The sequence below is a fragment of the Nomascus leucogenys genome, chromosome 19 (genome assembly GCF_006542625.1).
Source record: "Nomascus leucogenys isolate Asia chromosome 19, Asia_NLE_v1, whole genome shotgun sequence".
NCBI lineage: Eukaryota > Metazoa > Chordata > Mammalia > Primates > Hylobatidae > Nomascus > Nomascus leucogenys.
Window position 1 is genome coordinate 1350035 of NC_044399.1, and position 13794 is coordinate 1363828.

General features: G+C 49.6%; 1 protein-coding gene across 1 annotated transcript in view; it reads right to left on the bottom strand.

Annotated features, from left to right (window-relative positions):
* Positions 1 to 13794, bottom strand: part of PXDN (peroxidasin) — a 69136-nt gene that overhangs the window by 20989 nt on the left and 34353 nt on the right. The window contains exons 11-17 of the mRNA XM_030800562.1: positions 12296 to 12568; positions 11007 to 11123; positions 9654 to 9812; positions 8134 to 8246; positions 6861 to 7017; positions 1080 to 1188; positions 309 to 466 (exon numbers count right to left, since the gene is read on the bottom strand). Of these exons, the coding sequence (XP_030656422.1) occupies positions 309 to 466; positions 1080 to 1188; positions 6861 to 7017; positions 8134 to 8246; positions 9654 to 9812; positions 11007 to 11123; positions 12296 to 12568 (1086 nt within the window). The remainder of the gene's footprint in view (positions 1 to 308; positions 467 to 1079; positions 1189 to 6860; positions 7018 to 8133; positions 8247 to 9653; positions 9813 to 11006; positions 11124 to 12295; positions 12569 to 13794) is intronic.

A 13794-nucleotide genomic window follows, 5' to 3' on the forward strand; every position in this document is an offset into this window, starting at 1 on the left:
TCCCTTGCGGCTCATTTGTTGCAGAGGGACTGGGCTTGCATAACCCACTGGGGGCAGGTGGACCTGCTGTAGCCTGACCAGCACTCCAAGGGACTTCACATCCCCCAGAGATTCCTATTAAACCAAAGTGAGAGCGACAGGGCTGTACGGCTCAAGAGGAATCACAGTTTAAGGAAATAATTTCACAGTTCATAAGCACAGTGGGAAAGAAAATGCTGGAACTCTTCCCTAGGAATGTGACTTAACTGAGGCGTGTTCAACCCCATTACTCAGGCCATGGAGGAGGAAGAAGAGGCTTTGGCACTGACTTGTTCCGTTGAGGTCGACCATCAAGCCATGCTGCACGTGCTCCTGAATGAGCTGCAACGTCCGTTCAAAGATTTCTCCCGCCCGTGCCTGTTCAACTGTGTAAGGATCCCTCGGATACCGGAACAAGGCCAGCAAATCATTTGGAGAACGAGGACGGCTAACCAGAGTTTAGGGAGAAAAAAAGGAAGAATGAAACAAATTACTGAAGATAAAATTCATAGTACCCAAAAATATAATCATTGCTATTAATATTTCTACAGCTACTTTCTACAACGTAATGTACTATACCTTCCTCATCCGAAGTGGGAGGCAACAAAACAAAAACAAAACAAACAGACAAAAACCGGAAGACACTAAAAACAAATAATTAATTAAGTCAATAGAGAAAATCACAGATATTGCACTTCACATAAGATGCAGAAAAACTGCTTTGGAATCAGCAACATGAACAAATACACTAATGACTTTTAAACTATTTGTTTTTGCCAAATCATTTAGTCATAAGCCAAAGGAATGAGTTGAAATTTTCAAAAAATGTTTTGGTTGTGGATCATAGCCAAATTCTATTTGAAAAGCACACATCCTTCTGTTATTTCAACCCCCAGAAAACTCAGATGCCATGTTGTTCATGATTTTTAAATTAAACCTGTTGGTCATCAGATATCAAATCAAAATTTGTATACTAGAACTGCATGCATTCTTTAATCACTCCCACCTTCACCCTAAAGCTCAGTGATGTGAGGGTCAGCGTGTTCACAGCCCCACGATACCTGTCAAACAAATGTGTTCGGGTTGAGTTTATAGCTCTGTCAACAGTCGCAATCGCTTCCACGATGGAGGTAGCTACAAACGGATCTCCATTTCGACTGACGTCAGGAACTAGGAAAATACAAAGTCGCGTATTACCAGGAAAAATACTGCACAATTACTCATCAAATGATGTCTAGACACTACATCATTTAGCCACAGGGCATACTTTTCTCCAAATGTTATTTCTATTTTTCAAACCCAAACTCAAATTATTTTATCACAAATTCTACTAGAAGCTGTTTCAGACAGCATGAAAATTACAGACCTTAGCTTTTGAAATCATGTTATACCTAAGAAGAAGACAGGAAGTAGTTATAACATGAAGCATGGAAGATCTTACGCTACATGTGACAGCATGGGGGAGGCGTGGACTGAGGCCTCCCTGTGTGGCCAGCCCAGCAGACAAGACGTCTGCGGAGACACCTCAGTGTGCAGCAGATCTCGCCCATTCCTCTCACCAAAGGCCACAGCCTCCCTGGACTCCAGGATCCTAACCCACTCCCCTCTTTAAAGACCTGCTGCCTCCATGATCCCATCTTCCCACCTGTGGACTTGTATTATTACACAGGGCAACTCCCTCCTCACACACACCACACACACACAATCACATTATACACACAGGCGCACACACACCACCTACATAGAACATTATACACAGACACACACACTATACATAGCACATTCCACGCACACCACACACAGATCCATACCACACACGCACCACACACACAGCATATTATATACACGTCACATTAGACACACAAACACATACCACACACACATCACACTATATACACAGGAACACATACACCACCTACACAGAACATTATATACAGACACACCACGCCACACATAACACATCACACACACGCCACACACAGATCCATACCACACACGCACCACACATATAGCACATTATACACACACAAATCACATTATACGCACACACCACACACATCACATTATACACACACATCACATTGTACACACACATCACATTGTACACACAAACACACATACACCACACACACAAATCACATTGCACAAACACGCCAGAGGTATGCACCACTCACTGCACATTATACACAGACACACACACACCTGCCCCTCCTGACAGAAACCTGCCCCTCCTGACTGGGACCTGCCCCTCCTTACCGGATCTGCCCCTCCTGACTGAAACCTGCCCCCTTCGGACAGGGACCTACCCCCTCCTGATACATCCCACCTACATAGCACATTAAACACAGACACACGCCACACATAGGACATGATGTGCACACCACACACAGATTATATATGCAGATACACACAAAAATCACACATCCATCACACTACACTCAGATACACACCATATACACATCACATTAGACACACATACACACCAAATACAACACACCCAGCACCTTATAAATAACACACACAGAGCCCACCAAACATATAAATACACATGACACTATACACACAGATACACACCACACATACTCATCACACTATATATAAACACACACATACACAGCCACACCACACAACACACACAGACATACACACACCCCAAACACCACACAAACACACAACATACACAAACACATCAAACCAAACACAGAAACACACACACACAGAATCACACAGCTTATCTACCCCTAAAGTGACTGCCCTCTTTCTAGCTCCCTCTTGTCATTCTTTTCTGCTTAATAGTAAGTCCCTAGTTGATATTTTACCAAATAATATAAACTAATTCCAACCAACTTTTATTTTTAGTGATGAAAACAGCTCTAACCATCTCACCCAATGACATGAACCCCAATAAATCCAAAGCTGATTTCATTTTTCTTCAACATACACAATCTTTTGACAGACGCTGACACAGCCCAACACACCCTTACAAAAAAGCTTCTTTCACTTGGCTGCTGGGACACAGCCCTCTGTGGGGACCTGCTCCCTCTTGACAGAGACCTGCCCTCTCCTGACAGAAAGCTATCCCCTCCCGACAGGGAACTGTCCCCTCCTGCCTGAAACCTGTCCCCTCCTGAATAAAACTGGTCCCCTCATGACAGAGACCTGCACACTCCTGACTAAAATCTGCCCCCTCCTGACAGGGACCTGCCCCCTCCTGACAGGAACCTGGCCCCTCCTGACTGAAACCTGCCCCCTCATGACTGAAACCTGCCCCCTTTGGACAGGGGCCTACCCCCTCCAGCCTCAGACCTATCTCCTCCTGACTAGGATCTACCCCCTCTGACTGAGAACTGCCCTCTCCTGACTGAAACCTGCCCCCTGCTGACAGGGACCGACCTGGCCCCTCCTGACTAAAACTTGGCCCCTCCTGGCTGGGACCTGCCCCCTCCTGACAGGGACACGAACTCTTTAAACTGCAACCTACCCCTCCTGACTGGGCGGGGACCTGCCCCCTCCTGACTGAAACCTGCCCCTCCTGACTGAGACCGAGTCCCTTCCCGATTAGGAACCTGCCTCTCTTGTCTGGAACCTGTCCCCACCTGACAGGGACCTGCCCCCTCCTCACTGGGACCTGCCCCCTCCTGACAGGGACCTGCCCCCTCCTCACTGGGACCTGCCCCCTCCTGACAGGGACCTGCCCCCTCCTCACTGGGACCTGCCTTCTCCTCACTAGGACCTGCCCCCTCATTGTGATTTGCTTTCTCCTTGTCTCTTCTCCTGAGCACTCCATTTCAGCTGTGGGCTCGCTCTCTCTCTCTCTCTCTCTCTCTCTGGGTCAGGTCAGTCCTACCCTTGCTCTCTGTTACCGTCTCTGCATGCATCCCCTCTCAGTGTCTTTTTGCTCATCCTGCCTTGCCCACCAGGCCTCTGATGCTGGAGCTCCAGCACGGTGACCCGGTGTTCTGTCCTCTGCAGCATCTCCCTGCGTGGTTCCATTTCACACTGTTGTCTTCATATTCCCAACTTTACACCATCGTCCTGACCTCTCCCTGCAGCTCACTTCATGGCTCTCACCAGCCACTCCAGACTTTTCCCTTTTCCATGCTCAAACAGGACTCCCCCATCTCTTCTTCCCCAGGCCGGTTTCTCCCCAACTGTCTCTGGGTCTCAATGGGTGACATTGGCGGACCCCGGCAGTCACCCCACAGTGCAAGCCAACTATTGCCAGGCCCCTCAGATCTGCTACTGGCCGCAAGCCCAGGGACCAGCCCCGCAGACCCCAACTGCGGGCCTGGGTGCAGGCACTCCTTCGCCCACTTGGCCTGGCACCCTCCGCTGTCCTCCCGACACCTCGCCCCGGACCCTTCATCCACAGCCCAAGCCGAATCTTAGGAAAGTAGACCAGCTCACGGTGCTCCTCTGCTGGGAACTTCCTCATGGCGTCCCGGTATGTCTGCAAGGACAGTCGCACTCTGCAGCCCGGTCAGCACCAGGACCCCCCAAGACTGCCCTAGCCCTGTGCTCCCCACCCCCCCGGCATCAGGCTCATTCTGATCCCAGAACCCCACCCCTCTACTCTCCTGGACCAGGCTGCTCCCTGCCACTCCCCATCTCCCCGTGGCTCCTTCTGTTCAGAATTCAATAAGCAGGTGAGTGCTGACCCCCTCTGCTTCCCCCTCCAGCCCATGCTTTGCCCTGCGGTTCCTCACGGACTCCTCACTATCTGAGCATGACTGCTCATCTCACTGCTTCTTACTCATCTCTCCACCAGGATCTAACTCCATGAAGCCGAGCGCCTGGCACACCTGGCTCAGCACTGAGGACAGAGTCCAGCCCACGAAGGCATTTGCTGAACGAATGACCAAGCTGTAGCGACTATTGGTGATAACTGGGCCAACCCGAGGGCCCTTCTGAACCATCTTCTTACGACATGTGTTCACACAGAGCTATGGATGGACACCTCCAGCCTGATTTACTTCACCGCTAACAAACATCACAGGCATGTGGATTAGGTGAGCTGATTGGCTATTCTGCATATTTGAGGTATGTACACATGGACAACTCAAATGGCTGAAAAGAATTTCAGCTAGGCAGAAACCTTACTTTTTGGAGTGTATCTCAGAGCCCAAATTTACTAATTTTTGGAATGCAATATTTTTATGCCAATAGGTAGATAAATGAGACATACAATTTTATATAATTTTATGACTCTAACATTTCATTCTTATTAATGGTTTAAGTTGAATTTGTTTTTCTGTAAGCAATGATCACAGAAAAATAATCCAAAAGCATTTCTTTATCTACCTTTTTATAAAAAGAAAAGGAATCCAACCATAATATTAATAATGGTATTTTTGGGGGATGGAATTATGGGCAGAGATTAAATTTCAGATGTAATTAATTCATGTTAAGGTAGCATTTTTCACACAAAAAACAAATATTAATTTAAAATAATCCACTGGTTTCTAAGTTTCATCAACTTAATTTTACATCAACTTTACATTCCACACTCTACATATAATGGGAAAGTAAGGTCACTTAAGACTTTTCCTAAATAATTCTTAAAAGTCTTTGAGGAATTCCCTTACGGTTCACATTTATGTCAGCCATGTCCATGGCACTGAGTGGGGTCACTCTTCCTGTTTGTTAACAAGTCCCATGGAGAAGGCGGATCAGTCACAATGAGAGTGGATAAGGCAAAAATAGAGGCACAGTGGAGGCCCCGGGGACAGCCAGCGCCTGCGGGGAGTGGGGTGATGGCCAGAGGGTCCTTTACCCCGCGAAGGGGGGTTTGTGCGCATTCTCAGAGTGTTGTTAACTCTAGGGGGACAGAGCTGGAGTGGGGAACACACCTCTGATGAGGCACAGGTTTGGGTCACACCGTAAAGACTCCATGCAAAGCTAAAGGGTGTGAGTGTCACCCTGGTGGCCACAGGAGGCATGGAGAAGGGTCAGGGACACATCATGGGCATCATGGGGTCTGTGGGTTGAGAAAGAGGGGCCAGAGTGACCCAGGCCTCTGTTACAAGAACCCAGACAAGGTGCCAAGGGCCTCGGGGGAGTGGGATGGAAGTGGGGGGGGACCAGGATGCAAACAGGCAGATGCAGGCATGGAGTCAGGACGGCTCTAGGACCACCGACTGGATCTATGTAAGCTGCCTACGAGCACCTAGAGGTTCCCACTGAAAGATGCTTCCAGAGCATTCCTGGCCAAAGCCCGAGGAGAGAGAAACCGCAGCTAAGGAATCAGAATCTCCAAGCAACCACATTTGCCAAATTGTAACTGTAAAATACACCCGGTCATTTCTGGACAGATGTGGACGACCCCCGAGCAAAGCTCTGCCCAGTGGACGGGCTGCAGGGTAAGACGTTGCCCAGTGGACGGGCTGCAGAGTAAGACGTTGCCCAGTGGACGGGCTGCAGGGTAAGACGTTGCCCAGTGGACGGGCTACAGGGTAAGGCGTTGCCCAGTGGACGGGCTGCAGGGTAAGGCGTTGCCCAGTGGACGGGCTGCAGGGTAAGGCGTTGCCCAGTGGACGGGCTGCAGGGTAAGGCGTTGCCCAGTGGACGGGCTGCAGGGTAAGGCGTTGCCCAGTGGACGGGCTGCAGGGTAAGGCGTTGCCCAGTGGACGGGCAGCAGGGCCTGCAGGAGCCTGAGTGGAGGGGAGGGGCTGGTGAGCAGCCCGGCCATTCATCAGGAGAGTGTCCCCACCTGGGAATCAAGGATGCTTTGTCTTCTGAATAATTCTGAACAGCCTAAGCCAATTGGCCTGGGACCACACTAGGGGCCTGCGGGCTTTCTCTGTGGATACCATGTGGGTAGATGTGGGCATGTGGCATCTTACCGTTCACACTGAGCACCATGCTCACCGAAGCCGACCCGATGGTGTTCCGGGCCACACACTCATAGCGACCTGCATCTGCGGGGCCAACGTCATTGATGGTCAAGAATCCTTCAGGGCTGATGTGAAATTTTCCACTTTCTGTCACCTGAACCCCATCCTGGAGCAAAACAGAATGAAAACGGTATTAGAAATAAGACTAAGAAGCAGAAGTTATCTGACCTAGGGTTGGGGGAGGGGAGCCATTTGTTAGCATTTCAAATGGAGAAGCTCCCAGGCTGCGCTCAGATCCATCCAGGCCTGGAAAGGGAAGGAGACGTGGTCAATTCTCCCAATGCCAAGCTGGCGAGATAAACTCTTCCCACATCTCATTCTTCGGGAGAACAGAGCTTGATAGCTTGAGGCAAGGATGATTTTCCACAATGAGAAGAGGTACCAATGATGACTCCCTTAGACACCCGCTATGGTGGGGGCCCTACAAAGTGACCTAGGAATGTCTCAGAAACAGAGGGCACTGGCGCCGACGGCAAAGAAGGATTCAGAGGCAGACACAGAGGGACAGGTGACCTCCCAGCTGAGGCAGGAGCACGAGCAGATGCCTGGGGTGTGTGCGGCGAGGAAGGAAAGGACGCATAGATTCACAGGGCGGTGCAGGGATGCAGGTGGAGGACGGGACCATCTCCACTGAGCACTCTCCTTCCATGGGGACCAATGTGGCCGGCCCTGTGCTCCCAGGAGGGATTTCACAGAAACACAGGTCATGGTGTGTGAGTGCTACCCACATTTTCCTACTGAGCTTAATAAAAACAGCAAAAAAATGAAATAACGATGAAAACCCTTCCTTATTGATGATGAGACCATAGTTCTATAAGAGGGTTTTTCTTTGCTTTTGTTATTGAAAAGATTAAAGAAACGGAATGCTCCAAGTTTGTTTTGTTCTTATTAGTAAGGATGCCCTGAGAGTATTTTTACCTCAAGGCTTACGATCTGAATGTTTTTCTTTCTGCTACAGAAAGTCTATAGAGGAAGTGGGCAGGCGGCAGCTGTCCAGCCCATCACACCCCACAGCAGAGGGGAGGCTGGGGCGTGGGCACTGGCCCGCCTACCTTGTTCCAGGTGGTGGGTGGTGTGGGTGCCAGCCCGTCTACCTTGTGTCTGGGTGGTGGCTGGCTCGGGCACCAGCCCACCTACCTTGTTCCAGGTGGTGGGTGGTGTGGGTGCCAGCCCGTCTATCTTGTGTCTGGGTGGTGGCTGGCTCGGGCACCGGCCCGCCTACCTTGTTCCAGGTGATGGCTGGCTCGGGCTCGCCCTGGGAGCTGCACGGGAGCTGCACATTGGCGCCCACCTCTACCGTTGTGTCGCTGGGAATGCTGGCAAACACTGGGGTGACTGGAAGGCAGATGTAGAAAATCCAGGAAAATGAGTCAATTACATCAAAAAACTTCAGAAGAACAAAATCCCCTGCCCTCCATCAGGCCCACACAGGGATGCTGGGAGCTCGCAGTCAGTTTCAGAATGGGCCCTTCCTCTGCCTCCCAGCGGCCTCTGTGCAGGGCAGGGGAGCCTGAAAGGTCCCAGGGAAGATCCGCCCGCCTCCCAGGGCAAGGAGAGTAAAGCGTAACCAGTGTCTTCCCTGCTCAGAGACAGACAGCTGCAGGGCCCAGGACGGGCTGGCTGCCATGTCCTCCAGCCCCCAGCCCCTCATTGATGGTGGGGCAGTCTCAGCCATATGCTGTGCCGCAGGGCCCACAGAGGACAACAAGCTCTGGGGAGAGCCCGACTCTCTGAGAAGGAAACAGAGGGGAGCTTCCTCCTCTGAAAAAGCAGGAGCACGGCTGAGTGCCAGGATCTGGAGAGCCGCTCAGGAATCCCACCCCCACATTCTCTACACAGGCACCCAGAGTCCTGCTAGGTCAGGGACGCAAAGGGCAAACCCAAGAAACGCCGAGCCAATCTGGCGGGTCGGTCATCAACAGCCTACTGGTAACAGGCAGAGGGAAGCCCCTTCTAGAGGTCCGCACAGTCTCAGGACATCCCCAAAGGGACACAAGGAAATCCAGCCCTATCCTCCCCGCACAACATCTCTGCCTCGCTCCCCATGGGCCCCACGACAAGCTCAGGGTCTGTGGCGACATGGATTGCTCAGCTCTGGGGGCCACTCATGCTAACACTGGAGTTAGCATAGTACACCTGCAACACGGGGGCTGGGCCAGGGGCCTTCGCTCTTGCAGAGGCCACAATCAGTGCTACGCTGACTCTGTCAGGAGGGACATGAGGTTGCGGGGATTCTTCTCATTGGAGAGAACAGGCAAAGGCGACATCCAAAAAGAACAAGAGGAAGACCAGGGTCCAAGGATGAGCAGGCAGATGGGAGAGAAACCGGATTTGGCCTCATGACACATCATCTGGGGTCTGTGCCTTGGGAGCTGACTTGATTAGACTGTGTTACTTAAATAACCACCCTAGAAAGGGCAGTTAGAAATACACTTTTCTAAAATAATCTTAATTAACCAAGGGAAAAAAAAAACTAATAGATTTTACTTTAACAAGTCAGTCTTAACCAAGTTAAAAACAACCATCACTGAAAAATAAGCAAATGTTTTCACCCGCTAAAGGGACAGAAATTGAATGAGCTACTATGCAGACACCCTGGGGGCGCAAGCACAATGACAGAAATGCAGAGAGAAGAGCCAACGCTCTGTAACGAAGAGTAATACTAATGTCAGCTGCAGAATCTGTGTCTCCTGATAACCGATCTGAGAAAATCAATTCAGTCCACAACCTCCCGGCACCTACCTCTGGGCTGCACGGTCAGGTGGGCCACGACCTTCTGGGAGCCGATGATGTTGACAGCCTGGCATTCGTACTGGCCCTGGTCGTGGAGGGCAACTCCGGAGATTCTAAGTGTTCCCGATGACAGGACCAGGTGCCGCCGGTCCACGGAGAGCTGGCTCCCTGCAAGGGTATGGGTCCGTTACACTGGACACTTGGACGTATGCAGAACTCCTGCTCTCACACTGACAGCGTGATCACACAAGCTTGTCTCCACCTGGGTCAGGCGCCGAATAATTTGGCCTGGCCCTGCATAAGCAAATCTTTGCCTCCCCAGCAGACACCATGGTGATACCTGAATGTCCCCACACCCATAACTCAGAGAGAGGGGCTGACAGGGGCAGAGAACAGAGGGAAAAGCACTACACAGGGAGCCAGGAGGACATGGGGACTCGGGGAGTCCGAGGGGGGCGGATGGCCAGCTGGGAGAACCGGGGAGAGGATCGAGCGCTGGAGGTGACGAAGAGTCAAGTGAGGCCCCAGCATGTTCCTTTCGGGGATAAACCTCTCCTGTTCTCGCCCATAACTGCCTGAGAAAAGGGAAGTCCAGGGCGTGTGATGCAGGCACAGGCCTCCTCCCCAAAGACTTTCAGGAGCCCTGGGTGGGGCCCCTCAGAGGGCTGAAGGGATGGGCTGGCCATTTAGTGCAAGCTGGAGTGGCCAGGAGGTCTCAGGGTCACTGCTTGCATCCCAGGACAGGAACAGGAGGTCTGCGTAGCTCCTTCTCCAGCAGTTTCAGCTCCTGCCCTCACCCCAACCCCCATCCGGGCTGTGCCTTTATGCAGTAACGTGCCCAGCGACTTTCCCATTGAAGGAAGAAGGCTAGGACTGTAGGCAAAGAATGTGATGAAAGGTCATGACGCAGAATGGGGAGGTGACAGTGAGGGCTCTGGGAAGCAAAGTCAAAGCAAAAGCTGTTCATCTGTTTCAATATATTCCATGACTGTTTCCAGTCAAAATTCTATCCTCCATGCAAATAGATTCCTTCAAGATGCTACTTAAAAGCACATCCTAGAAACTATCTGAAACAAGGCAGGTGTGAGGGAGTCAAAGGCAGGAACCCCAAGTCTCTTCTATAATGACAGAGCTTAAGCGTTTCCTGCCATGATGTCCATGAGGGACGGCCATGCATGGACAGGAAGCCGCGGGGGATGTGCAGACGCCTCTGCATTTCCCAGTGCCTTGGTCCTGTGGAATCCAGTCCCAGCTCAGCCCTGTCCAGAACATGCTGGGGTTCCCTGGGCACAGTGGAAATGTGTGCTTCCTGTGACTGTGGCTGCGGAGGGAGCAGGCAAAGGGCCGGGGCCTGGCTCTTACCTCCCTTGGTCCAAGCGATGACAGGCGGCGGGTTGCCCTTGGCTTCACACTGGAAATCCACGGTCTGGCCCTCGATAACGACTCTGTCCTGAGGCGTCACAGTGAACTGAGGAAGAGCTTCCGGAGAGAAAGCATGCGAAACAGGACATGTAAAAGACAGCATGGGGTAAAAACGCCACCAAGAAAATGACCACAGTCTTGGCAGACACCTGACCATTAGGAGCAACATCTACAACGAAGAGTCAGAAAGAGGCAGAGGGCACAGGAGAAGATGGGAGCGAAACAGAAAGAAGATGAAGGACGGGTGTGTTTTCAGCATCACCCTGGAAAGCACACAAAGACTGTTCAACCACACCGCCAGCTGCAATGCACACGAGGCACAGATGAGGCCACACTGCAGCTCGTGGACACCAGGCCAACTTACAATGATTCCTCTCAATCCTCACCCTAGATTAATATTTGCAAATGCTTAAAAAAATGCCATCTGGTACAGCTGTGTATGATGATAGTGGTTATTATCACTGGATGAAAAACATAACTTACAGAATAGTATTGTCTGGTATGATTCCATTTTTATAAAAGTAACAGCCACAAAAAAAGTAAATCCATATAACACAGTTGCATTGCTGTACATGCAAAGAAAATCAGAAAGATTCTCGACAGATTGCCAGTGAGACAGGAAAGGGTTGAAGAGAGGCTGGCAGAAGGAAATGATTTCTCTATCTCTAATATCATGTCTACTAATTTATCTTTTGCACTTCTGTATTGTTTGAATGTTTTCCAACAAACGTCCCACTTCACAAGGATAACTCATTTTACAGTCAATTAAGCAATGTAGAAATCCATGGCAGAAGGCGTAAAACGATGAATACTCCCAGGAGATTACATCCAAAACTGATCTTAGGGAAGGATTCAAAGCTGGCTGCAAGGTGTATCAACCACCTTACTGCACACGTGCATGCATGCGTGCACACACACACACACACACACTCTCTCTCTCTCTCTCTCTCTCACTTATCTGACAGACACTCCTGCCGGCCAGGTGCTGGAGGTACAGAGACACGACAGCCAGCACACAAAGCCCATACTACAGAGCCTTCTGTTCCAAAAATCTACAAATTGCAATCATCTGTATTTAGTCCAATGGGAGTATAATGGATAAAAATAAACCGAGTGAAGTGGACAGGGCAGAAGATTGTATGGAGCGTTTGTGGGTACGGCAGTGCGAGCTGGTGGAGGGGTGAGGATGGGGCTGAGCCCTGGCTCTGGCACAGAGGATGGATACCCACCCTGGACGATGATGAACGCAGTGGCATGGACGCTGTCAAGGTTGTTGGTCGCAGAGCACGCATATTCTCCGCTGTCCTCCTGGACGACGTTCTGTATGTAAAGCCCGCCAGAAGGTGTGATGTTCACTCGCGGGTCGACTGGCAAGGGCGTGCGGTCACCTCTCGTCCAGGAGATCCGCGGCGGGGGGTGGCCTGTGGCGCTGCACTCCAGCGTGACGCTCTCCCCAACCAGCACCTCTGTATTCTGTGGCTGGATTACAAAAGTGGGTCGAGCTGTCACAATTAAACAGAAATTCTCAATTAATTTCTCCCGGTTTGAAATGGTTTTTGCTTGATTTTTCCTATGTCAGGCTATTAATTCTATTTACCACCAAAATAGGCAAAACAAACACAACGTAGCTGCATATTTTCTTTTTAAAGAAATGTGCAGACAATAAAAATGGTTCACAGCCTCGGGTCAGACAAAATGCAGGCCACCTGAGAAAAGTGAGCAACCATGATTGGTTAGGAAGAGCTAATTAGGAAGCGCTTTTTCTTAAAACATGTGCTGAACTCCATGGAGCGTTCTTATTTCTAAATAAAATACATTATGTCAATCTTGTTAGACCTTGCTAGTAGCTCTTATTAGCACAAATTATTGTTAGTGAAGTATATTTAGAGTATACCAAAATATCAAATTTACTCACAAAAAATGCAAATTAAAAGCAAGCAAGAAATAATATTTTTCAAATTTAAATCCAGAAAAAAAGTCCATACAGTTATGAATGTCTTTCATGCGTGAGTTTGTGTGGAAACAGAACTCTCCCACGCTGGCAGTGGGAGCACACCCTGGCCCAGCCCACCTGCAGAGACGTGGCAATGCATGCCGACACTGAAGATGTGCACACTCTATTGCCCAGAAATTACCCTGCCAAACAAAAGCTAGCAGAGGACAAGAAATAACTAAGATTAGAGCATAACTGAAGGAGATAGAGACACGAAAAACCTTTAAAAAATGAATTCAGGAGCTGGATTAATTTGGAAAGATTAACAAAATACATATTTTGTTAATCGGTTTGACAAATGGATTAGATAGACTGCTAGCCAGACTAATGAAGAAGAAAAGAGAGAAGAATCAAATAGGATAAAAAATGATAAAGGGGATATCACCCCTGATCCCAAAGAAATACAAACTACCATCGAAGAATACTATAAACACCTCTACACAAATGAACTAGAAAATCTAGAAGAAATGGGTAAATTCCTGGATATATACACCCTCCTAAGAGGGTATTCAAATAGGAAGAGAGGAAGTCAAATTGTCTCTGTTTGCAGATGACATGATTGTATATTTAGAAAACCCCAACATCTCAGCCCCAAAACTCCTTAAGCTTATAAACAACTTCAGCAAAGTCTCAGGGCACAAAATCAATGTGCAAAAATCACAAGCATTCCTATACACCAATAATGGACAAGCAGAGAGCCAAATCATAAGTGAACTCCCATTCATGATTGCTACA